The sequence below is a fragment of the Hippopotamus amphibius genome, chromosome 5 (assembly GCF_030028045.1).
Source record: "Hippopotamus amphibius kiboko isolate mHipAmp2 chromosome 5, mHipAmp2.hap2, whole genome shotgun sequence".
In the NCBI taxonomy this organism is placed as follows: Eukaryota; Metazoa; Chordata; class Mammalia; order Artiodactyla; family Hippopotamidae; genus Hippopotamus; species Hippopotamus amphibius.
The window spans coordinates 35923291-35951062 of record NC_080190.1 but is presented as its reverse complement, the minus strand read 5'-3'; the positions used below and the strand labels follow the sequence as shown (position 1 = coordinate 35951062).

Sequence of the window (27772 nt, the reverse complement as noted above, 5' to 3'; positions counted from 1 at the left end):
TTGTGAACTGAAGATACCTTCAATTCTCAAGGAATTTAGAAGATAAAACCTACACTAAGTAATTGGAGAATAAATTGGATGTGTTATGCAGGTAAATAAAAGATAGTATATTATAGACTGTAGTAAAAGAGCTGGGAGAATTCCAGGTAATGGGGAAGTTATTATTCAATATAGCTATTCATGAAAGTATCTCAAAGGAGCTATCTTGAGGTGAATTTTAAAGGAAGTTTAAGATTGAGGCACATTGTGAGGAGGAGCATCCTGGGGTAGAAAAAGAAGTTAAGGACAGTGCCGAAAAGGATTAGTACCAAAAGGAAAAAAGAAATAGTGAAAAAAGGAATTATTCTGGAAAAGACTTAAATTTAATTGTTTTAAATATTTTATGCAAATATCTGAACAATTTGTTCATGTACTTGGAAACCTTTTTCAGAAATTCAGTAAGGATTCCACTGGACAGTTGTGGCTTGGGGTCTTTCAAGTGGCTGCAGTCAGGTATTGGTTGCTGCTTGGGCTAAAATCGGCTGAGGCTCAACTGGACTAGACTCCCATTTGCTGGCAGTTGATGTGGCTGTCATTTGGGAGTGCCCACATGTGGCCTCTTCAGCATGTCATTTTTAGGATTGTTAGATTTCTTACATGATGGATGGTTTTCCCCAGAATGAGTATCTAAATACATCCGTATGGAAGTTGCATGGCTTTTTTCTAGCTTCAGAAGTCATTTATTATTACTTAAGTTATATTCCATTGGTTGAAGCAGTCATAAGCTTGTCCAAATTCAAAGGAAGGGGATATAGAACCCACTTCTCAATGGAAGGTGTGTCAGAGAATTTTGGACCTATGTTATAAAACTTCATTTACTTTCCTGCCTCCTTGAAGAGTTAAACTCAGTGGAGATAAATTTTAATGATTTAGGGAGCAGCTATCCTCTGTATTAAAGTTACCTGTTTGTATTCCTGTTTTCTGTGCCTGATTTTCAGTTTCTGTTGTACATGGTTGGTACGTAATGAATTTTGTTGGAAAGAATTCTCTTTTCTCTTTATCGTGCTGTTAATGCTTTGGAGCCATTTCATTTCTTATTTGCAACTGGATTACAGAGAATCAGGGAAAGTTATGGGAAAGTTGTTATTCATGTTTAATGTATTTGATGAAATGGTTGGAAAAATGTTAGGTGTAGTGACATTTAACATGAAACCTTATATTGACTGTTTTTTTTCTTGCTGTTCTAAATAACTAAGTAACTATAGTGTATTTTTTTTCCCCCAGATGGAGTGATACTTTGAGCAATCCTTTTGTGTAGTTAAGATCGGGTGAGCAATCCTTTTGTGTAGTTAAGATCGGGAGGTGTTGTCTTTGCTATTAGTTGTTTAAAAGGAAAGAATTCCAAATCATGTGACTTTATGTAAAAGGGGCTTTTCTCCCCATTGAGAACTCATTTGCTGTCTTTGAATATTTTAGCTCATTCTTTCTTATATGGATGTTACTGGAATTTTGGGCACCTTAAATATATCTAAAGGCTGTTGAAGAGACTTGCAGTGCTTCAAGTCCCATTTCTGACCGTCACTGCAGGGTTTCAAGTGGGTTATAAACTGGTATTGAAGAGACTGCTCCACTGAAAAATTGGATTACATTTCCAATTTACATAGCCTAGGATACAAAAACCAAGCGGTCACTTAGGGTAGGAGCAGATAGAGTATCTCAATGTAGCATCTCCTAGTTTCCAGGATCTGTACAGTAGGCACAGAGAACTGCTGCTGAGACAAAGTAGCGACTCAGTGGTGTGTAACTCCCTTTTATACTTGGGGCTTACATGTATCTCTTTGTGAAAGAACTTAAACTAGCAATTCATGTGCTTCTATTTAAGGAAATATCTTCAAATCTTGGCCTTAAATTAATTGTCAGATGACTGGTTTGTTGCATGACCAATTTGCTGAATTTACCAAATTTGTTGATATACCGAAAACCTGGTTTTATACTGCTTTTGAGGTTGATAGCAAGTAATTTGTATTGGATAGGATAGTTTTAATAGCATTTGAAAATTTCCGATCAGTTTTTCTGTATTACCTTTAACATTGTCTTCATGGCAGCATTTTTAGAAATGTTTAATTTGTCAAAAGCTGATAATAATAGGGTAGTTAATCGTCATAAATGTTTAATATTAGAAAAGTATATTTTATAGGTAGTAACCAAAATTTCAGTGCTAATCAGTACGATTGATACTTAGAACATGAAAAGCATTCAATATAAATATGAAGTTGCTGAAAAAGTATCATAAATAATCTCGTTAATATGAAATACCAGATCTTGAATACTAATTACTAGAAATATAAAATTGATTAATATTTTAGAAATTAAGCTTGATATACCATTTGAAAAACTGGTGAGAAAATGCCTATGGACTGGAAGAATATAGACTGCTCAAAAGGATGCAAACACAGTTTTTATTACTAGAAATTCAGAATTAAGGCAAATGTGTCTTTTGAGGAACTGGTGAAAAAATGTGGTTAATGTTTGAAAAAGTAGAAAAAAACATTAAAAAGCACACAGTGGAAGTCAGTAGTAGCTGATACAGTTATTTGAGTAAAAGAAAAGTTAAAAAAATAATTTTTCAGGAAACGAATAGATTTTACTTTCTTTACAGTTGTTATGATGGATTTTTTTTACATTGAAGATATAATAAAAGAAAAAGATACTGAAAATATTATATGCTTTTTGACAAAAAAATCCTAATGTTACCAGTAATAAGAGAGTTCTTTTTCACATGGTATCTTGTGAATGTTGTTTTCCTTCAGAAGTTTTCCTAAAAGAAATTGGAATATGATGAGTAAATTATTAATATTATTAACAGAATATAGCATCTAAAATATCGAAGTAGCCTGAGTGCCTCTGTTAAGACATTTGACTTGATGATAAAAGCATTAATTTTCAAAGAACCAATTTTTTAACATTTAAATGACATTTTAGTTTCTTATATTTATTATATTACCGCTAGGTGGAGCCCTATGCATACAATTCAAGATGGCATTTCAGACAGAACATTTACTTGTTTACTTACATTCTTCAAGCTTGATATATCAGGTGATCAAATACTGTGAGATAACTCATATTTCCACACTTTGCTTTGGTGTGGAAGATTAGATATAATGAAGATAGAAAGTATGTACCTAAAATTTTTTTTTAGCTATGCTTTTAAGACATACGTTTTTAAAAGACAAATACAGGAATGCTTTTATGCATTCCTAGTTGCTGAAGTTAAAATATGTAAATAAAATCATAGTGTAGCGTAGGCCATCTTTGTCTTTCTTCATGAAGTTTTAAAGTTATCTTTTCTTTTAGAATTGATTTTGCATCTGTATTTTTGCCTGATTAGCATTACATTTGCAGAAGTAAGATTTTATTGTGCCAAGCTTTTGGAAGTAATGACTGGACTCTTATATTGCGGTCATCCATAGTGGATGTGGGTAGTGGAAAATTTATCGATTTTCTAATGTTCATTCTTTCTGGTTTTGTCATATCTGTGTGTATTTATTTATAAGAATTCGATTAGGCTTACCAGTAGACATTATAAAATCCTGGGGACATTTTGAAAGAAGAAAAAATTATTTTCATTAACATTGTATATTGCTTGAAAATTTAGAACAGTAATATATCTGGAACACTAATTAGATGGATACAACTGTTAACCAGTTTAGGATTCAAAGAATGAATAGTGCTGAATGGTATGTCCTTCCTTGCCCTGCAAGTCAGAATTTCAAAGAATAATGATTATCATTCAAAGACATAAAAAGGAAAAAGAAAAATAGATTTTTCAGAGTCCCTTCAGCTGAGGTCAGCCAAGTACTGGGCCCTCAGTTTTCTCTACTTCATACTTTGTTCCTCCTTATTTTTTTGCATTTGTAATTTAATACTGCCTAACAATTAGCTATGCCTCAGTTCTCATCCTCTTTTTCTGTTCATTGGATGATTTCACCTGATGGGTGCAACAGTGCACATCAGGGATTCCCTGCTGAGTCATTCTCAATTGTTGATCTTCAAAGGTGATCTGGTTAGTTGCTATGCTGGTAACTTCTCTCCATTCTCATGCTGCTTATCACCATTTCTGATTGGAGAGGCTGTCTAAAATAATGGTTAAGAGCACTGGCTTTGGAGCTAGGTAGACCTGGGATTAAATCTTGGTCCCACTACTCTGTGACTTTGAATTTAAAGTCTTAATCTTCCCAAACTACATTTGTAAATTGGGATGCTAACAGTGTCTACATCATTAAGCTATAGTGAATACTAATGAGATAATGCCCGTAAGTCACTTAATAGTGAATACTTGGTCGTGTGTTACTGTTTTTTGGAATCTTTACCACATTAAGCCAGAAGCAGCAGAATATGACTCCTCTTTAGTCCACTTAAGTCCCTGGGGGATTGTTGACAGGGAGTGCACATCTTCTCTGCTTCTCTCCACATCCGTCTCCCTCCACTTTCTCTCCAGATTACCTTATAGATCCCTTCAGAGAATAGACTGATAATTTTTGCTATGCAAAAATTCTTGGGATAAGAATTGCTGTTCTTTTCTTCCTTTTTCCAGTGTTCTTATTGTTCTTATACTTATCCACCCTTTCTCTCTTCCTGCCTGTCTCTATTCACTTAGCTATTTGTTATTGGCTTTGTTAGCAAATTTTTAGAGTATTTTTTTTTTTTTTTTTGGCACACGGGCTTAGTTGCTCCGCGGCATGTGCGATCTTCCTGGAGCAGGGATCGAACCCGTGACCTCTGCATTGGCAGGCGGACTCTTAACCACTGTGCCACCTAGGAAGCCCATTAATGCCCTTTTGAGTACTTGCATTTGGCTGTTAGATTTGTGTTGCATCTATTAAATGAAAAAAGGCAGAACTATGAACTTTCCAGGGTTCTTTTCAGGACCCTAGAATAGTCTATCATCTGATGAATTTTGGATTCCAGCACTTGGCAGGTCATCCTTCAGTACTTTCTTTAAGTGTAATTTATTTCTCAGGTTTAGAATATCTCTTTATCTCGACTTCATGTCTGTGTGCTCTGCTCAGAATGATCTCATTGATATGGATTGTGGTTGACAAGTGGTTGTATAAGCTTGCAGTTCAGCTTGTACTCAGGATGAAATGGCATATGGTTACCAATGGTCAGGAGAGACTTATCAGTAGGCAGATCAAGACCTACTCTTCCTTCTCATTGACAGTATTAATTCTTTAATGTTATTTTTATTTCCTATATTGGGAGTTACAGTTCTCTTTTAATAGCAGAAGGCATGGAATGTAAATAGTTCACCCATTTCAGGCTTTGGTTTCCTATTAATGGAGGGTGGATATTACATATATCATGATACTGTTTTTCTCCATACTAATAACATCAATAGGAAAAAAGGTGTTCACCTGCTATAATAGTTACTCTACTATTAAATGTTTTAATATGTATGATGTAACATCTATTTATATATATACACACATATATATATAACATATAAATAGATGCTATAATAGATGCATTGGATAGATGCTATAATAGATGCATTGGCAGTGTCCTGAATCACTATAAAACGGGTGTAGTTTTGTTTTTAAAACTCTAGAGAATAAATTCGAATGATACACTAGGGGGTGGACTTTAAGAACTTGCTAAAATAAACAGGCTTCTGGGAAATAACTATTGTTTCTCTTCTTCCTGTTTATTTATATGTTGTTATTCTTTAAAGAGATATTCTTTAAAGAGATATTGCCTTTTCACTCACGAAAGGAGTCAAACTTTCCTTTGGAGGGACATTGTAACAGGGCAGTCCTGAAATATCTCTTGCTATTTTTTTTTTTAATTTATTATTTTTTTGGGGGTTACACCAAGTTCAATCATCTGTTTTTATACACATATCCCCGTATTCCCTCCCTCCCTCGAGTCCCCCCCACCCTCCCCGTCCCAGTCCTCTAAGGCATTTTCCATCCTCGAGTTGAACTCCCTTTGTTATACAACAATGTCCCACTGGCTATCTATTTTACAGTTGGTAGTATACATATGTCTGTGCTACTCTCTCACTTGGTCTCAGCTTCCCCTTCACCCTCCGCCCCCCCCCCCAAACTTCGAGTTCTCCAGCCTATTCTCTGCATCTGCATCCTTGTTCTTGTCTTGTCACTGAGTTCATCAGTACCATTTTTAGATTCCGTATATGTGAGTTAGCATACAATATTTGTCTTTCTCTTTCTGATTTACTTCACTCTGTATGACAGACTCTAGGTCTATCCACCTCATTACCTATAGCTCCATCTCATCCCTTTTTATAGCTGAGTAATATTACATTGTATATATATGCCACATCTTCTTTATCCATTCATTCTCTTGCTAGTTTTTTGCTACAACACAACAACAGTAATGGGGGGGAAAAAGCCAGTTCTTTTGGTATTTTCTTTTTACAACCTGGTATTTTAAAAGCCAGATAAATATCAAACTTTTATTGAAATATATAAAAAATAATCTTAGAAATGCATATATATATATTACTTAAAGAACTATAACACTTGTTCACAATTATGAAATGAAAATTTGTTTCTAGCACACCAGGCTCAGTTAAATAAGTTTCCTCTTGCATATAAATTTTCTTTTGATATAATGTATGTTTAAGAGTTCTTGTTAGCTGTATATATTAATTGTAGGAAAAGCATGAGATGGGAATTCTGGTATTGCCACAGTCACTCACTAACTAAGTGACATTGGACAAGTCATTTACCATTTCTATGCCTATTTCCTCATTTGTGAAAAGGAGGCAATGATGTTTTCTCTGGTGTGGTGTAAGAAATAAATGAATCATTAGATGTAAAAGTTACAAAAGTCCCTATACAGTTGTCAGGTATTAGTGGTAGTCAGCTCCTACAGCATGGATAATTGAGTGTTAGCTGTTCAATATTTGCAGCCAGTACTTAATTACTCAGCAGATTGTTCACTTATTTAACAAGGATTTGGTTGTCTCTTATGTGCATACTATGATAGTAGCCAGTGTACATTGAGCACTTACTATGTGTCAGTTATTGTGTTGAGTTTTTCACGTTTACTAATTTAATCCTCATAATTCTCTGATGTAGATACTTTTTTCAATTCCTATTTTATTGTTGAGAGAACTTGGATTTAGAGAAGTTGGATAGCTTACCTGAGGTTGAATAGCTAGTACAAGGGTGAGTCAAAAATTCTCCACACTCTGGCTGTAGAGTTTATTTTAATTAATGTTTAGAAAAGACAAAAATATTATTTTTAAACTCTTTATTGGAATATAATTCCTTTACACTCTTGTACCAGCTTTTGAGGTACACCAAAGTGAATCAGCTGTATTTATACATATATCTCCATATCCCCTCCCTCCCGTGACTCCCTCCTGCTTTCCCTGTCCTGGCCCTCTAAGGCCTCACCCATCATCAAGTTCATCTCCCTTTGTTATACGGCAACTTCCCACTAGCTAGCTATTTTACAGCTGGTAGTGTATATATGTCTATGCTACACTCTCACTTCGTCCCAGCTTCCCCTTCACCCCCCCCACCCCCCCAAACCCATGTCCTCCAGTCCATTCTCTGCATCTGCATCCTTATTCTTGCCCTGTCACTGGGTTCATCAGTACCTTTTTTTTTTTTTTAGATTCCATATATATAAGTTAGCATACAGTGTTTGTTTCTCTCTTTCTGGCTTACTTCACTCTGTATCACAGACTCTGGGTCTATCCACCTCATTACATATAGCTCCATTTCATTCCTTTTTATGGCTGAGTGATATTCCGTTGTATATATGTGCCACATCGTCTTTATCCATTCATCTGTTGATAGGCATTTAGGTTGCTTCCATGTCCTGGCTATTGTAAATAGTGCTGCAGTGAACGTTATGGTACATGTTTATTTTTGGATTATGGTTTTCTCTGGGTAGATGCCCAGCAGTGGGATTACTGGATCATATGCTAATTCTATTTTTAGTTTTTTCAGGAACCTCCAAACTGTTTTCCATAGTGGCTGTACCAACTTACATTCCCACCAACAGTGCATCAGAGTGCCCTTTTCTCCACACCCTCTCCAGCATTTACTGTTTCTAGATTTTTTGATGATGGCCATTCTGATCGGTGTGAGGTGAACCTCATTGTGGCTTTGACTTGCATTTCTCTGATGATTAGTGATGTTGAGCATCTTTTCATGTGTTTGTTGGCCATCTGTATGTCTTCCTTGGAGAAATGTCTATTTAGGTCTTCTGCCCATTTGTGGATTGGGTTATTTGCTCTTTTGGTATTAAGCCGCATGAGCTGCTTGTATATTTTGGAGATTAATCATTTGTCCATTGCTTCATTGGCAAGTATTTTCTCCCATTCTGAGAGTTGTCCTCTTGTCTTGTTTATGGTTTCTTTCACTGTGCAAAAGCTTTTAAGTCTCATTAGGTCCCATTTGTTTATTCTTGATTTTATTTCCATGATTCTAGGAGGAGGGTCAAAAAGGATCCTGCTTTGATGTATGTCATAGAGTGTTCTGCCTGTGTTTTCCTCTAGGAGTTTTATAATGTCTGGCCTTACATTTAGGTCTTTAATCCATTTTGAGTTTATTTTTGTGTATGGTGTTAGGAAGTGTTCTAATTTCATTCTTTTACATGTAGCTGTCCAATTTTCCCAGCACCATTTATTGAAGAGGCTGTCTTTTTTCCATTGTATATTCTTGCCTCTTTTTTTCAAAGATAAGTTGCCCATATGTGCTTGGGTTTACCTCTGAGTTCTCTATTCTGTTCCATTGATCTTCCTTTCTATTTTTGTGCCAGTACCATACTGTCTTGATCACTGTGGCCTTGTAGTATAGTTTGAAGTCAGGAAGCTTAATTCCACCAACTCCATCTTTCCGTCTCAAGATTGCTTTGGCTATTCTGGGTCTTTTGCATTTCCATACAAATCGTAAGATTTCTTGTTCTAGTTCTGTGAAAAATGCCTTTGATAATTTGATAGGGATTGTGTTGAATCTGTAAATTGCTTTGGGTAGTACCGTCATTTTCACAATGTTGATTCTTCCAATCCACGAACATGGTATGTCTCTCCATCTGTATCATCTTTGATTTCTTTCATCAGTGTCGTATAGTTTTCTGCATACAGATCTTTTGCCTCCTTAGGCAGGTTTATTCCTAGGTATTTTATTCTTTCTGTTGCAATGGTGAATGGGAGAGTTTCCTTAATTTCTCTTTCTGCTTTTTCATTGTTAGTGTATAGGAATGCAACAGATTTCTGTGCATTAATTTTGTATCCTACTACTTTACTAAATTCATCAATTAGTGCTAGCAGTTTTCTGGTAGAGTCTTTAGGGTTTTCTATGTATAATATCATGTCATCTGCAAAGAGTGACAATTTTACTTCTTCTTTTCCAATTTGGATTCCTTTTATTTCATTTTCTTCTCTGATTGCTGTGCCTAAAACTTCCAAAACTATGTTGAATAATAATGGTGTGTGTGGACACCCTTGTCTTGTTCCTGTTCTTAGAAGGAATTCGCTTAGTTTTTCACCATTTAGAATGATGTTGGCTTTTGGTTTCTCATATATGGCTTTTCTTATGTTGAGGTAATTTCCTTCTATGCCCATTTTCTGGAGCATTTTTATCAGAAATGGATGTTGAATTTTGTCAAAAGTTTTTTCCACGTCTATTGAGATTATCATATGGTTTTTATCCTTCAATTTGTTAATATGATGTATCACATTGATTGATTTGCGTATATTGAAGAATTCTTGCCTCCCAGGGATAAACCCCACTTGATCATGGTGTATGATCTTTTTAATGTGCTGTTGAATTCTGTTAGCTAGTATTTTGTTGAGGATTTTTGCATCTGTATTCATCAGCGATATTGTCCTGTAATTTTCTTTTTTTGTGACATCTTTGCCTGGTTTTGGTATCAGAGTAATGGTGGCCTTGTAGAATGAGTTTGGGAGTGTTCCTCCTTCTGTTATATTTTGGAAGGGTTTGAGAAGGATAGGTGTTAGCTCTTCTCTAAATGTTTGATGGAATTCGCCTGTGAATCTGTCTGGCCCTGGGCTTTTGTTTGTTGGGAGAGTTTTAATCACAGCCTCAATTTCCGTACTTGTGATTGGTCTGTTCATATTTTCTATTTCTTCCTGGTTCAGTCTTGGAAGATTGTATTTTTCTAAGAATGTATCCATTTCTTCCAGGTTATCCAATTTATTGGCTTGTAGTAGTCTCTCATGATCTTTTATATTTCTGTGGTGTCCATTGTTACTCCTCCTTTTTCATTTCTAATTCTGTTGATTTGCATCTTCTCCCTTTTTTTCCTGATGAGTCTGGCTAATGGTTTATCAATTTTGTTTATCTTCTCAAAGAACCAGCTTTTAGTTTCATTGATCTTTGCTATTGTTTCCTTCCTTTCTTTTCCATTTATTTCTGCTCTGATCTTTATGATTTCTTTCTTTCTGCTCACTTTGGGGTTTTTTTGTTCTACTTTCTCTAATTGTTTTAGGTGTAAGGTTAGGTTGTTTATTCGATATTTTTCTTACTTTTTGAGGTAGGACTGTATTGCTGTAAACTTCCCTCTTAGAACTGCTTTTGCTGCATCCCATAGGTTTTGGGTTGTTGTGTTTTCATTGTCATTTGTTTGTAGATACTTTTTGATTTCCCCTTTGATTTCTTTAGTGATTTCTTGGTTGTTTAATAGTGTATTGTTTAGTCTCCACGTTTGTATCTTTTACAGTTTTTTTTCCTGTAATTGGTATCTAGTCTCGTGGTGTTGTGGTCAGAGAAGATGCTTGATACAATTTCAGTTTCTTGAATTTACCGAGGCTTGATTTGTGACCCAAGATGTGATCTATCCTGGAGAATGTTCTGTGTGCACCTGAGAAGAAAGTGTATTCTGTCGTTTTTGGATAGAATGTCCTATAAATATCAATTAAGTCGAGATGGTCCAGTGTGTCATTTAAAGCTTGTGTGTCCTTATTTATTTTCTATTTGGATGATCTGTCCATTGATGTAAGTGGGGTGTTCAAGTCTCCTCCTATTACTGTGTTACTGTTGATTTCCCCTTCTATGGCTGTTAGCATTTGCCTTATGTATTGAGGTGCTCCTATGTTGGGTGCATAGATATTTACAATTGTTATATGTTCTTCTTGGATGGATCCCTTGATCATTATGTAGTGTCCTTCCTTGTCTCTTTTAATAGTCTTTCCTTTCAAGTCTAATTTGTCTGATATGAGTATGGCTACTCCAGCTTTCTTTTGACTTCCATTTGCATGGAATATCTTTCTCCATCCCTGTGCTTTCAGTCTATATGTCCCTTGGTCTGAAGTGGGTTTCTTATAGGCAGCATATAGAAGGGTCTTGTTTTTGTATCCATTCAGCCAGTCTGTGTCTTTTGGTTGGAACATTTAATCCATTTACATTTAAGGTGATGATTGACATGTGTGTTCTGATTACCATTTTCTTAATTGTTTTGGGTTTGTTTTTGTAGGTCTTTTCCTTCTCTTGTGTTTCCTACTTAGAAAAGTTCCTTTAGCAATTGTAAGGCTGGTTTGGTGGTGGTGAATTCTCTTAACTTTTGCTTCTCTTTAAAGCTTTTGATTTCTCCTTTGAATCTGAATGAGATTCTTGCTGGGTAGAGCATTCTTGGCTGTAGGTTTTTCTCTATCTGGACTTTCAGTATATCCTGCCCATTCCCTTCTGGCCTGCAGAGTTTCTGCAGAAAGATCAGCTGTTATCCTTATGGGTTTTCCCTTATATGTTATTTGTTGCTTTTCTCTTGCTGCTTTTAATATTTTTTTCTTTGTGTTTAATTTTTGTTAGTTTGATTAATATGTGCCCCAGTGTATTTCTCCTTGGGTTTATTCTGTATGGGACTCTCTGCTCTTTTTGGACTTGATGAGTTATTTCCTTTCCCATGTTGGGGAAGTTTTCCACTATAACCTCTTCAAATATTTTCTCAGACTGTTTCGTTTTTTCTTCTTCTTCTGGGATGCCTGTGATTCGAATGTTGGTGTGCTTAATGTTGTCACCAAGGTCTCTGAGACTGTCTTCCATTCTTTTTATTCTTTTTTCTCTTTCTTGCTCTGTGGCAGTTATTTCCCCCATTCTATCTTCCAACTCACTTAATCATTCTTCTGCCTCAGTTATTCTGCTGTTTATGCCATCTAGAGTATTTTTAATTTTGATTATTTTGTTGTCAACTCCAGTTTGTTTGCTCTTTAGTTCTTCTGAGTCCTTATTAACTGTTTCTTGTATTTTCTCTATTTTGTTATCGAGATGTTGGATCATCTTTACTGTCATCACTCTGAATTCTTTTTCAGGCAATTTTCCTATTTCCTCTTCATTTATTTGGTCTTGTGGGTTTTTTTCCTGCTCCTTTGCCTGCATGGTGTTTCTTCGTTTTCTCATTTTGTCTAATTTATAGGATTTGCTATCTCCTTTGCCTATGCTGCCTAGTAGTAATTCCTCTTGTGTCTGCTCTCTGCCCCCTGTGGTGGGGTTTGTCCAGTGTCTTAAGTAGGCTTCCTGGTGGGGGGGTCTGGTGTCAGCTTTCCAGTGTGTGGCTCTGTGTCTTTTCTCTCTGATGAGCAGGGCCATGTCAGGTGGTGTGTTTTAGGGTATCTGTGAGGTTGATATGGCTTTAGGTAGTCTGTGTGCTGATAGGTGGGTTTGTGTTCCTGTCTTGCTTGTAGTTTGGTGTGAGGTGTCCAGCACTGGCAGTTGCAGACAGTCGGATGAAGTCGAGTCTTAGACTCTTAGACTTTGTGAGAGTTCTCTGCAGTTAATCTTCCCTGTGTCTGAGGACTCCCTAGTAGTCTAGCATCCTGGATTCAGTGCTCCCTCCCCAGAGCCTCCTACTTGACTTCTGATGAAGTAGGCCAGACTTCAGAGGTTGCTTGTCCTGGCAGTAAAGGGGTTTAAAGAAGGCTTTCCAAGCCCCAGACTAATGGTAGAGTGTTGAGTCAAACAAATACTAAGTCAAGGAAACACATACATGTACAAGACACACAAATACTGAATTCAGTAGAACATAAGGCACTAGAAAGACCTGACAGAAGAACCCCAGCATGGCATCAGACAATCAAAGAGAAAACCAACAGAAATTCAAAACCAAAAAAAAAAAAAAAAGAGAGAGAGACAAACAAACAAAGAAACCACATAAACACAAATCCAGGGAGATTTTGAAAGCTAGGATCAAATATAATAAAGAGCAAGAGTACCACCAGACAGACTGAAGATTCTCAGAACGAAATCAGGCAGTTATACTTAGAACGAAGATAAAGACAAAAGCTAATAATAAAAACCAGAGCAGTGTGTCATCTGGAGAATAAAACAAGGAAACACAGCAGACCGATAATATTGATTATAAGTATATTAAGGTAAAATAAACAAAAAAAGGATGGAAGACAGGGCAATAGACGAGCGTAGTGTGACTGGAAATGTGAAAAGAAAAAGAAAGAAATAGAAATGTATGAAAGATAGAGATGAAAAGAAGGTAGGAGAGATACAGGCAGCACTACAAAAAACTTAGAAATAGAAATATATAAAAAGGCTAAAAATAAAAATAGAATAAAAAATAGAATTAAAAAATATGTTATAAAACATGTAGATCGCTTAGGACTAAGATCATAATTAATAAAACAAAACAAAACAAAACTAGAACTGATCCCAGAATGGACCAGATCAATAGAATTAATAATAATATTTCTGTTTCCTTGGGGTCTCAGCTGTAAGTGTCCTTCTACCTGCCTTGGACTTTTTGTATTACTCTGTGACCAGCAGAGCTTCCTTTATTGTTCATCTGTAAGCACCGGTGTGTGGGGAGAGAGAGGGTACAATAGTGGCTCCTTCCCCTGGGGGTGAGTGAGCAGTGGTGCCCTGTCTGGGTCACAGCGGCTCGGGCGGCTCATGCCGAAAGAGTGACTCCAACCGTGGCTCCTCCCCCACTGCTATGACTCTGCCAGGGAGACCTGCCTGGGTCATGGCGGCTCAGTCGGCTGTGGTGGTGCCTGTTGCAGAGGGACGCCAATGGCTCAGGTGTAAACAGAATGTCTCCAGAACTGGGCCACTCTGCGGACTTTTGGTTCTTGGCTACAGGCACTTTAGGCCAGCCCCGCCTGGGGACCTCAGTTATCCCTGAGTGCATCAACCAGGCCCAGGTGCCCTGAGTGCATTAGCCAGGCGTAGAGAGGTCCTTCCTTTGTATGTCACAGGCACCAAGAGAGAGGCTACAGCCGTGGCTCCTCCCCTCTGCTTGTGAGTCAGCAGTATTGAGCTGCCACCATGGCCGTCCAGCTTTCCGCAATAGGCACTCTCCCCTGTGGATTTCTTCCCTCCTGTTCTCTCAGTCTGTCTCCCCACTGCCAACAATGTTTCTCACCCTGAACCAGTTCTCCAGTTCTCATGTTCCAGCTCCCAGACCCCCGTTCAGCTTTGAACCGATGTCTCAGTCCGGACACGCTGAGCTGTGGTGCAGACCCTCCATGTGTTTCTCACTCTTTCTCATCTGCCACAACTCAGCTGCTTCACCCTCTTTGAACAGTCCCAAATGCCTCCCTTCTAATGCAGGGAAATTCCCTGTTGGAGAAGAGGTTTCCCCATTAGATAAGGGACATTTCCCCGAATTCAGCAATCTCCCCTCTGTTTCTGATTCCCCCACCCTAGGGTGTGGGACCCGTCTCTTTCCTTTTTTCTCCTCCTCTTTCTCCTTTTTTTTCCCTCTCTGTCCTACCCAGTTATGTTGGGATTTTTGCAGTCCTTGGTGTCTGAGGTCGTTTGCTGGTGTTTAGCTGGTTCTCTGGGGGAATTACTGCATCTTTTGGTGTATTCCTGATACATTTGTGGAGAGGGATGCATTCCACGTCCTTCTACTTCGCCGCCATCTTTCTTCTCCCAAATATATTGTTTTTCAACATAATCTCCTTGCTTTTCACTACACTTTGCCCATCAGCAGGAAAGGGAACCCTGTGTGTGTGTGTGTTTATAATGTGGATATTGTGGCTGGAAAGGGCTTCATCAAGGAGACCGGAAAATCTGAAAGAGGTGAAGGAGGCAGCCATGTGTGAGAAATGTGATCCAGGTAGAAGAAACAGCATGTGCGAAGCATAGGACAGGAATGTGCTTGGTGAGTTTCAGGATCCACAAGGAGGCCAGTGTTGCTGGCATGAAATAAGTAAAGTATTAGGAAGTGAGGTCATTGTGATAACATGGGGCAGAATTATGTAGGGCTTTATAGGCTGTTGCAAGAAAAATAGGGTTTTGAGCTGAAGAGAGACATGGTATCTGATTTATATTTTAGTGGGATTATTTTGTCTGCTTTGTTGGGAACAGACTGAAGAGGAACAAGGGTGGAATCAAAGAGACTGGTTAGGGAGCTGTTGGCAGTAATCTAGGCAAGACACGTTGATGGCTTAGTGCAGGGTGATACCAGTGGAGGTCGTGAGATGTTGTTGGATTGTTTTGGTGGGGAGGTGAGAGAAAGAAAATAGTCAGGGATGATTTCAAGGTTTTTTGCCTGAATGACTACAAGAATGGAGTTTACTAAGATGAAGGAAGGCTGTGGGAGGACCAGGGTTTGAGGAAGAAGATAGGAATTCATTTTGGACAAATTTGAGAGGCTTGTCAGATATCCATTTGGAGAGATGCATGTGTTTGAAGGTCAAAGGAGAGGTCAGGGCTAGAAATATAAATTTGGGAGGTGTCAGAGTGTTTATGGAATTTAAAACTCCAAGTCTAGATGAGATCTAGAGACTGGTATAGGTAGAAAAGAGAGGATATCCAAGATCAGAGCCTAGTTTTAGCTCAGCTGTTGAAGGCCCAAGCTCTTAATGATTGCAACCTTATATTGCTGTCTCTAGTGTTTTAGTAGGTACTTAACTAAAAATCTGCCAAATGGAGGCTGCCCTCAAGAAGCTTATGGCCTATGTGGAGAAACACAATATATGACATATACTTGTAACATTTAAGTTACAATGTAAAGTGTAATATATTGTATATAACCTGTCAGAGTGAGCAAACCCACTTTTCATCTGTCCTACAGATGAAAGATTACTTGGCATGGAAATGATTGAAAAAGGCCTGCTGGAGGAAATGGGACATGAATTCAACCTCAAACCATGGGCGCCAGATGGGGGGGCACATTTTGGGGAGGTCCCTAAGACTGCTTTCAGGTTAAGTATGGTCCAGTGGTTAAGACTCTGCGCTCCCAGTGCAGGGGGCCTGGGTTCGATCCTTGGCTGGGAAACTAAGATCTCACATACTGCAGCCAAGCCCACACACCACGACTACTGAGCATTCTGCAGCCCGTGTGCTGCAACTAGAGAAGCCTGCATGCTGCAACGAAGACCCAGTGCAGCCAAAATAAAGAAATTAATTAATTTAAAAAATAATAATAATTTTAAGAAAAGGATACAGATTAAAATTAATAGCAAGAGAAGGCACATAAAGCAGGATTTAGGAGAGTTCCACTGGGGAGCTTCCAATTGTCCTTTTCTACTGGAGTCGTGTGAACAGCACTTATTTCCCCCAGTAATAGTCATGGAGTATTACTTACCAGGGATGGTGTCCATGGTTTTTACTGGGGGTTGGTCCCATAGACACAGCTGACTGCCTGTGTTGCTGACCTTAATCTTCAGCCCCTCCAGAGCTGATACCATGTGGCCCTATGCCCCGATCAACTGTAAATCATATTGTAAGTCACATTGTTAGCTTAGACTCTTTGGCATTGCCCAAGGCACCCAAGTAAACAAAGGCATCTATTAGGCAGGATATTTTGAAGGCTAACCACCCAGGAGTTGGGGGCAAGGGACAAACCTTTTTTGGGCAAGGTTAATCCTTTCCTGCATGGTAGGTGGGGAAGTCCCTCAATGTGGAGACAGCAGGAGCTGAGATATAGTAGGAGTGCAAAAGCCACATTTAGAAAACATTGTGGTGACTGCAACATGGCCCTGTACTTGAGAATATCAACTCTGGAGCCAGATTACCAGGATTCATATCCTGTATTCATGTTCATTCCACAACTAGCAACTAGCTTTCACTTGCTAGTTGTGGAATTTATGACAGTTGCATAATCTGTAATTTATCTATATGTTAGCAAGGGTAATGACAATAGCAACATTATAGGCTTGTTGTGAGGATTAAAGAGTTAATATATAAAGCCCTCAGAATATGTCCTGACACATAGTAAATAGTGTAGAAATCAGGAGTTTGTTCATTCATTCCTTAATCATTTACTTAGTGATTCTTTTTTGAGCACTAGTATGTTTAAGACTCATCTCCTGAGTCTCGGACCTTTATTTCCAGATACCTAGTGATATATCTAGAGGGCTTGTGGCTCTTTAAGTATTAACATGTTCAAAAATAAGTTAAGTATTTTCCACCCAAATTATTTCTAATCATGTCGGTACTATCAACCTAATTCGTTTGTTCAGAGACTTTAAGATATCAGCTCTTGCAGAGATTGGGTTTAATAAAGAATAAATTTTGGTGAACTAGAAAGTTAATGTTAGCTTTCTTTTTGTATATATACAGGTCTGTTTATGATGACCAACCAAATGCACACAGGAAGTTTATGGAAAAGTTAGATGCTTGTATCCGTAATCATGACAAGGAAATTGAAAAGATGTGTAATTTTCATCATCAGGGATTTGTAGATGCTATTACAGAACTCCTTAAAGTAAGGAGTGATGCAGAAAAACTGAAGGTAAGAAGTATGTTAAAATTCTATTTACCTTTGCTCTCAAATTACTCAAGTATTAGTTTATAGTGCATATTTACAAATCATTATTAAATGCACTTTTTAAGAATGGATTAGTGTACATATTTGGGAATGCGCCGTTAATACAGTTGTCCTGCTAATGACAGAAGTAATTTTTTTTTTTTTGTAAACCAACTAATGCGCTGACTTAACAGGATTTCTTTCCCTGCAGGGAAATGAACTAAAAACATTCACACAATGAAAGGCATTTGGAGTTTTAGAATTTTAAAGTGACAGTACAATATTGATAAAAACTGTCTTCTGAAAACTTGTAAAAATGTACTATGAGTGAGTGTGTTCTCAAAATTATTTAATAATAGTGAAACTTTTTTGTGGTTTTTTCTTAGTTTAATAGCAATGTGTAATTTTCTTAAAGAAAGTTGGTCTGCATTTTCTGCCACACAGCAAAAACATTATTTATTAAATGAGACCTGGATTTGTTCTGTCAGAATACAAAATATTTAGTTATAAGAATTGTCCTATTTATCTTTCTTTACATTTGAAGAGCTTAGCAGACAGAACAACCCTGGTTCACCAAAGGTTATGATTAGAAAACCATTATATAAAGGATATTCAGATAACAAGAGACCAAATACAGCATCAATGAGGTCACTGAGCATCTTTGTTCAGAAATTAATGAGATTTTTAATAAACCAGAATGTGCTTCCTTACTATGATGACCTAATGAGTCACTTAATATGTGGGAAAATTTGAGGTTGAGCTTTGCCTGCACCTGCAGCATTAAAATGTTGCTGTGGATTGAGATTTCCGTGTTTGATGTTAATCAACCACCCAGTGTTTGCATTCAGCAAAGTATGAATGTTTAATTACCATAAAATGCAATCACCATTTCCTACAGACAATGAATGGCACATAGACCTCATTGAAGTTATCAAAAAGGGACCAGTGGTCAATTGGGTCAGTGATTTGAATTGTTTGACAGACTTAGAGAAGCAAGTAAAGTTCAAAAATCTAGATTAAATTTGAGAAGTTTGCCACAGAATCTGTTAAAAAGAACTGTCATAAGTAATTGAAGTTAACAAAAGCCCTTTTCAATCAAAAGTTCAAGTTCAAGCTGTAGAGTTAATTTGAATTTGCATTTCTTTGTTCTAAGTTTCTCATGAAGCATGATCTGATTACAAGGGTGAGCAGTTACATCAGGGCAGTTTTATGCATATTTGTCTAACTAAGGTGAAATTATTTTTAAGGTGCAAGTTACTGATACCAACCGAAGATTTCAAGATGCTGGAAAGGAGGTAAGAAAATGATACATTTTTTTGTGTATTCACTGTGTGGACGCAGTTTAACTGTTCATTTTAAATTATGAACATTGCTTCTTTTTAAGGTGATAGTCCAAACAGAAGATATTATTCGATGTAGAATTCAGCAGAGGAATATTACCACTGTAGTAGAAAAATTGCAGTTATGCCTTCCAGGTAAGTTAAATTTGTCTATAATGTAACGTTCAGTTTGGCGAAATTATAATTTAATGATAGTGTATAGTCATTATTCATTATAGGAATTACAGATAACTTGGTGTTTCCCCCTCTCCCCCAAAGCCCATGGTTTTCTTTTTTATCTACTTTATTCCCTGAATTTTCATGGTTTTCCTTATTATAAGGCCCCTATTTGATGGTCTATCACATCAGTCTCCTAGAACAACCTCTACCTTTCCATTTCCTTTCTGCTTAGTTTGCCTTTTGTCCCTCTCCAGCAACCCGCCCCCCCCCCCTTTTTTTTACCCTCAGAATACTTTCCCATGGAGAGAGTGTCTTTTGATTACATTTTCTTTCATTTTCCTAATTTGCCTAATTTTTTTTACCTCTAGTTTTCCATTGTTTTCTTTTTGTCACTTAAGCAGGTTGGTCTTTGCTTAGAATTTCATTTTGCTAGTAATAAAACATCCAAAAGCGCTAGATCTTCTCTCTTTTTTGATCTTGCCTTTCCTTGTATATTTTGGGAAGACTGACTTTTTAGGTTTCTGACTTTCTGGTGTCTCTGTTAGGGCTCACATTATTACTGGGACATCAAATAAATTCTGAAGAAACTAACCAGTATTTTCTTTACCTGAATATATCTTGTTCAAACAAAAGGAAAGGTATATGACAGATTTTTCTTACTGTAGTAAGCTAAATCCATCTCAGTGTCCCATTTTTTAACTTATTTTTTTCTTTTTAGGAAGGAACCTGAACCTCCATATCCAGGGGAATAGAATAAGATGCTTTGTATAATATTTATATAATGTAAATTTAAGACTACAAATTACATAAACTATTAGCATATTTTATTAGCTAAAAAAATTGTTTTCTGACTTGTGAGAATAAAGCTTTTCTTTTTTGTTTTAGAGTTACTGAAATTCTGCTTATCTTAATTTCTGATGGAACAGGGATATGTACACATTAACGTTGAGTAAATAAAATGTCTGCTTATTATATTAGGTTTTAGGGTTGAGAAACGTATTTCCTTATAGTAATACTTAATAATACCTCTTTTTGCCACTATCAGTCACTGAAATAGTCATGAACACAGCCTCTGAATTTGAGTGCTTTGTCCTTGAATGGTAATAAGCCTAAAAAATTGAGTATTGTTGGAATGAGAAAGAGTAAATTCAGCTTATTCAACTCTAGTGGGCTATTTGAAATAGAGAAATAAAGGGAAGTAGAAGTTAGATTTTTTTACTGCTATTGTCTTTGCTCTCAAGGCTGGACAGGAAATCTGCGTTCATGTAAATATTGTGTTCTTAATAGCCACATCCAGAACTATCTCCTTTCCTCCATCTATCCTTCTATCTAATTACCCACTCATACCTACTTTTTTGTGTCAGGCATTATGGTAGATATTGGAAATATGAAGTTGAAAATGACATAGTCCCAGCTCTGAAGGGTCCTACAGTCTAATGTGAATAAAGACAAGTAAGCCATCACTGTACAATTGCGTAACTCCTCCTTAGATTAATAGGAGTATGAGAGGATATAAGAAATCGCAGGGTAAACAGTGCATTTCCTGGTGTATTAGTTAATTATTTTTGAGGAAAACATTTTTATATGGAAATAATATAAGGGAGATGTGAAATTTACATGAATTGTTGAGATAAACCAGGAGACTTCAAGGAAAGTTTATACCTGTAGCAGCAGTTTTAGGCTCTTCCCCAGGTTTTGTGCTCACTCTAATGCTTTGGTTGGAAAATATGAGATATGTTGCATTGCAATAAAGGGACTTTGATAGAGATATACACAGGGTCTGCAGAGTTAGGGCTGATTCATTATAGCCACCATTGCAGTTTTTATGGTTTTTCAAGACAATTAAACAATATCTTTTGTGAACTTGAAGCCCCCTAGGGAGTAGCCATAAGACTGTAAAAAATCTGGAAAAAAAATGTGTCTATCTCTTGTCTAGGAATGTGAGCTGGCTTGATGATCTAACAGTAATTTACTTACTTTATACTTTGAAATTCTACTAAGGAGGAATGGTAATCTACATAGTTGCATTAAAACCTTTTTTGGTGGCTGTTTATCTTCTTGCTGAAGCTTATAAAAATTTTGTTGAATAATTGCACTTCTGAGCCTTTGATGAAAGTGATAAAACAAAGATACTTTGTCATGTTTATTTATGCCTTTATTATAATTTACTCTCTGCTATAAACTTTTGAGGTTTTTTTTTCTCTGTGGGTTTGGTGTAAAATTTTGTTTACTGAGTGTTAACACATTTGCATTATTTTATTTGGTATATTGAATCAGAATCAGTTTATCACACTGTTGCTTAACTTTCTCTCTCAAATAATTAAAGTCCAAACTTCCACTTCCACTGCAGGAAGAGATATTAGTAAGCTTCTGATAAGGATAAGTGTTACTAGGTTGATGTCTCAGTTATAGGTGTCAGCGTGTGCAAGTGTTCCCAGTTCAATATAATGTATTAATATATATAATATAATGTTCAATATATGTAGAAATTAAAATGTTTTCATTTACTTGAAGTGTAAAATTTTATTTGAAAATATAAGCCTAAATCAAAGTATAGAGAAAATTACTAAATTTATATGCTCTTCCCTGCTTTAATTATTTTCATCTCTCAAAAATTTTTCTTATTTTGAAAGCTAAAATAAGTTATATTTTTTAATGCAGTGCTGGAAATGTACAGTAAGCTAAAAGAACAGATGAGTGCAAAAAGGTGAGTTGTTTTCTTTCCTAATTGTTTTTAATGAGTTTTTTTTTCCTATTACTGAAAGCATAGATAAAATTACTGTAAATTATAGTGAATCATCTGAAGTTTTGCTTCTCTGTGTTTATTATTTGTTAATGCAGTTTTCCCATCAGGATCATTCAGTAAAGCAATTCTTAGCCGTTTATTTGTGGATCCTTGTCTTTTGTAGTTGATATCAGAGATTGATAATATTGATGAAAGACAAATAGACAACTGAACAGGAATGAAAAAATATTGATTAACTTAACATGTTAATGTTGCATACAATCAAAGGCTAAGTGTGTATTTTGTGAAAGCAAAGTGTGAGCAGTTGCATTTTGACAGTTTGGGCTAGTGTAGTTCATGTTCTCTTTTATAGTACACATGAATACATGACAGATGAAAGATAAAGTAATTTAAAGTAGTTTATGGGTTGCCGTAGGAGCATTAGATGTAATTATGTTTAAAGTGTTTTAAACATGAACATTAAATTACATAGAAAAATCAGAACGAGACATGCTTGAAATAGAGAAATAATAATTTCTTTTTATTAATAACTACTTAATTACATGCAAATATATACTTAGAAATTTGTGTATGTCCTGCTTCATAGTGCTTTACATCAAATTTTATTGGGCTTTACCAATTGGTACTAATTAGAATGATTTTGTTCCTTCCTAATATGAGGGTGAGTCAAAACTTATCCGCACTATGGCTGTAGAATTTATTTTAATTAACTTTTAGAAAAGACAAATACATCATTTTTCGACATAATCTCCTTGCTTTTCAGTACACTTTGTCCATCTGTCCACAAGCTTTCATATTTCCTCGTTAAAAAATGTTTTAGGCTGAGCTGCAAGTCATGAATGCACCCCCATCTTTACTTCTTCATCAGAATTGAATCTTCATCCTTGCAGTGCTGCTTTCAGGGGACCAAACAGGTGAAAGTCTGATGGAGCAAGATCAGGACTGTAGGGAGAATGCTTTAATACCTCAAAAGGAAGTTTTGCAGAGTGTTTACAGTGTGGCAGAAGTATGCAGACGTACATTGTCATGCAAGATAACAGTGCCCAAACGAATCAACAGACAAAGGATTATTCTCCAAAATATATAAATAGTTCATGCAGCTCAATGTCAAAAAAACAAACAACCCAATCATAAAATGGGCAGAAGACCTAAATAGGCATTTCTCCAAAGAAGACATATGGATGGCCAAGAGGCACAAGAAAAGCTGCTCAACATCACTAATTATTAGAGAAATGCAAATCAAAAAAAAAAAAAAAAAAACCTATAGTGAGGTATCACGTCACACCAGTTAGAATGGGCATCATCAGAAAATCTACAAACAGTAAATGCTGGAGAGGGTATGGAGAAAAGAGAACTCTCTTGCACTGTTGGTGGGAATGTAAGTTGATACAGCCACTATGGAGAACAGTATGGAGGTTCCTTGAAAAACTAAAAATAGAGTTACCATATGACCCAGCAATCCCACTGCTGGGCATATACCCAGAGGACACCATAAATCAAAAAGACACAAGCACTCCAATGTTCATTGCAGCACTGTTCACAATAGCCAGGACACGGAAGCAGCCTAAATGTCCATCAGCAGAGGAATGGGTAAAGAAGATGTGGTGCATATATACAATGGAATATTACTCAGCTGTAAAAAGGAATGAAATTGGGACATTTGTAGAGATGTGGATGAACCTAGAGACTGTCATACGTATGAGTGAAGTGAGTCAGAAAGAAAAAAACAAATATTGTATATTAACACATAAATGCGGAATATAGAAAAATGGTACAAATCAGCTGGTTTGCAAGGCCGAAATAGAGACACAGATATAGAGAACAAACATATGGACACCAAGTGGGGAAAGTGTGGAGGGGGTGGTGTTGGGGTGGGATGAATTGGAAGATTAGGATTGCGAGATATACGTTACTAATAAAAAAAATCAATATCAAATTGTACGCTTTAAATATATGCAGTTTATTGTATGTCAATCGTATCTCAATAAAAATTCCTAAAGAAAAAAAAAGATCACAGTGTCCTAGCATAGCAGTGCTCTGAGTTTAATCCAAAGTTTAGGCTTCAGCACGAAGTTTTCGAAACCTAAGTCAGTTGTAGATTGTTTCATAGGCGAAGCCATGGCTGATTTGCAAATGATTTGCCACCTAATCCACTGTTACTGGTCTATTTGGCAGAATCATTTCATGTGTACGCACAATGTGTCATCAGCTGTGGACGTGGACGGGTGTCCGGCTCCTTTTTGATGGCTAATACTTGTTTGACCTTCCTTGAACTTCTCTATCCATTCATACACACTTGTTCGCAACAAAACACTTTCTCCATACTGTGCACAAAGTCTTTGATAAATAACGGCACCAGGTACACCCTCAGAACACAAAAAACGAATCACTGCACGCTGCTTTTCTTTTGTGCAGATCACAAGTGGGGCATCCATTTTTGCTCACACTGCAGTTACAAGTGAACTGATGTAACACATTCACACCTGCACAGCAGTGACTGGGAAGACAGGAGCCTTCAGTGGAAAGCACTCATAAGACAGTGAGGCCAACAGAAGTTTTGATATAACTGGAGTGCGGATAATTTTTGACTCACTCTCATACATGAGCCATAACTATTCTGAGTCTTTTATGTGTATATTATTAATGTATTGTATTTGATCTGTCAAAGTTGTACATCCTCATATTTTAAGTACAGTAATAGTTAATAGTTCTGTGTGTTGTAAAAAAAAAAAACAGACATCACCTTCCCATCTTGCCATTCACCATTCCTCCTTCCTGGGGCAAAAATTTTACCTCTTTTAAGAAATAATTTTAGTGTTTACATTTATGTCTTTAAATAACTAACTTTTAATATTACTTCACTATTTTCAAGGTTGGGGCATTATATATTTCTTCAGATATTTCATAATCTAATATTTATATCTAAATTTCCCCATTTGTGCCCAAGATGTATTATATCTTCCTTTCCTTCCTGAAACATTGGTTGGTATGTATTTTTTTGTCCCTGTAATGTAAAACAGTCTTCCCACTTTTCTTTGTTTTTCATGTAAGACTTCAGGTTGTCTTGTAGACCAGGGTATTTTGGATTTGTTTGATTATTTTCTCATGATTAGATTTAGATTAAATGTTTTTTTGCAAGAGTACAACATAAGTGTTACTGTGTATGACATCAGAAGGTATATGCTATCAGATTATTTCTAGGTTATCCTAAATTTGATCATTTGCTTAAGGGGATGGCTGTCAGATCTCTTAAAAAGTATATTTTTCTCTTTTCAATTAATGAGTAATCTGTGGGGGGGGGGGGTGATATTTTGAGTCCTATTTCTTGACAGTCTTTCACCCAGTGGTTTTAGGATTCTTGCTTTAGTCAGTTATTACATTGGGTGATTCTTATACTTCTGTCATTCCTTTAACATTTATTAGCAGGCTTTTTAACGTAAAGAACTTTTCCTTCTTTTAGCTCTTTTTTTTTTTCTGATTGTCACTGTGGATTCACAGATTTTTAAAAAATAAATGAGTTACAATCTATAGTTCTCATTATTCTTTTTGACACGCAAATTATCCCCAGTTTGGCTAGGGGAACCCCTGAAGCCCTTTCCTGTGTCCGCATTTGTCTTTGAGTGTTTTCTTGCTTATCATACAATGAATAAGATGTTCCAGACTCATGTTGTACCTTTCTTGCCCTAGATCTGGAAATAGCCATCCTTCAGAGTACTTTTAGTGAGTAATGGTATTTAGAAACTAAGATCTGTGTGCTAGGTAGGCTTATTAACACCCCCCCACACACCCACCCACCCCCACACACACCCCGCACACACACACCCCCACCCACCCACCCCCATCTTTCATGCCCTCCAGCTTCCACGTTTGGCGTTGAGAAGTTTGAAGTCATTCTGGTTTCTCATCCAGTTTGTGACCAACATTTTCTCTCTTTTAGAATCTTCTCTTTGTCGTCTGTGGTCTGTAATTTCCTGGTGTGAGCTTTGATGTGGGTCTGTTTACTTACATTGTGCTGGGTACTTTGTGAAAACTACTTTTTTTGTTTAATGTGGACCATTTTTTTGAAGTCTTTATTGAATTTTGTTACAATATTGGTTCTGTTTTAAGGTGTTTTGGTTTTTTGGCTGCAAGGCATGTAGCTCCCCAACTAGGGATCAGACTCACACCCCCTGCATTAGAAGGCGAAGTCTTAACCACTGGACTGCCAAGGAAGTCCCGTGAACCTATTTTTAATCTGGAAACTATTCTTTAATCTGTTAATATCCTTAAAATCTAGGAAATTGATTTTTTTCCCCTTTTGTTTTTATGATTCTCTCTCTAGGACAGATATTAATGTTCAGTCTTCTGGATTGGTACTCCGATTTTATGTTTTCTTTCACATTTTTTATCTTTCTGTCTCCTTGCTCTGCTTCTATGAGATTTCATCTTTATCTTCCAATAATGCTCATTTTATTTCATTTCTACTATCTGATTTTTAATTTCTGAGAACTCTTTTTTGATCTCCAAATCTCTCCCCCACCCCGGGTAATCTCTCTGTTTTTTTTTTTTAATTAATTAATTAGTTAATGTATTGATTGTGTTGGGTCTTCGTTGCTGCGTGTGGGCTTCCTCTAGCTGTAGTGAGTGGGGGCTACTCTTAGTTGTGGTGTGCGGGCTTCTCCTTGCAGTGGCTTCTCTTGTTGCAGAGCTAGGGCTCTAGGCATGTGGGCTTCAGTGGTTGTGACACTCGGGCTCAGTAGTTGTGGCTCATGGACTCTAGAGCACAGGCTCAGTAGTTGTGGCACATGGACTTAGTTGCTCTGAGGCATGTGGTATCTTCCCTGACCAAGGCTTGAACCCATGTCCCCTGTATTGGCACGCGGATTCTTAACCACTGCACCACCAGGCAAGTCCAAATTTACATATCTGTATATCTGTTTGCAAATTTTCCTCCAAGTTTTCCCCCTTGTTTTTATCTCTGCATTTCTTGTTAGAGGTCTTTCTCAAATGTCAGGTGATTCCTTGGTGAGTACTCATATTTAGTGTAGTGGATGTAAAAAGCTGATTGGAAGTCTGGGTATATGGGTGGGACTGGTTTATTGTGAGCTTCACTGTAAGGTTATCTGACTGGGCTCTAAGTTGGGGAGCTTCTGATGTTAGAATCTGGAGTTATTTCTCCTGGGACTGATCAGATTCCCTAGAGACTTTTCCTGTCTCCTCTCTGGAGGGTAAGGATCTGACTGCTAGTATTCTGGGATCTGAGTTGGAGAAGAGGGCATCTACTATGTATGGGCTCAACTAATCCTCTTATTTTCAGACCAGTATTATTGCTCTCAACCTTGGGTGGTGTCCCCCATTCAGAGATTATCTGGTTTAGTCTCTTTAGCATCTTGCCAAGATGGAAAAAGATGGTTGCTCAGATGCCTGTCAAGGAGAGAATCTGGGATCTGCTTAAACATATTTTAACCAATATTCCTTACTTTAGCCCTCCTTTTGCTTCTACTTCCGTAAGTAATGAGATTCCTGTCAATTCCTGAATTTCTTGGAGTTTCTATAGAATAAATTAGGTTATTCTTGCTTTCTCAACTGTTGCCTTAGAATTCAGTTTTCTCAGGTCTGCTGAGTTTTTTACCACTTGTCCATCAGCTTTCCAGGTTCTAAAATGTTATTGTACTTTCTTTTCCTTTTCTCTTCACCTCTGTGAGTTTATGGTTTTTTAAAAATCCCTTCATTGTCATTTTATTGGTGTTTCAAAAAGGAGTAAAGAGGAAAGCATGTATTCAGTCTGTCATCTCACTAGATATTTAATCCCTACTTCTCTTTCCTTGGGCTATGGTGCCCTGCCGTATATTTTTGTAAGGGTAAG

The 27772-nt window shown here is 36.9% G+C and overlaps 1 protein-coding gene across 7 annotated transcripts in view; it reads left to right on the top strand.

Moving 5' to 3' along the window:
- Window positions 1-27772, top strand: part of EXOC6 (exocyst complex component 6) — a 230532-nt gene that overhangs the window by 42487 nt on the left and 160273 nt on the right. For all 7 annotated transcript variants that reach the window (XM_057735489.1, XM_057735487.1, XM_057735486.1 and 4 more), the window contains 4 exons: window positions 17496-17667; window positions 18930-18977; window positions 19067-19157; window positions 21843-21888. In XM_057735489.1, coding sequence (XP_057591472.1) covers window positions 17496-17667; window positions 18930-18977; window positions 19067-19157; window positions 21843-21888 — 357 coding nt within the window. The remainder of the gene's footprint in view (window positions 1-17495; window positions 17668-18929; window positions 18978-19066; window positions 19158-21842; window positions 21889-27772) is intronic.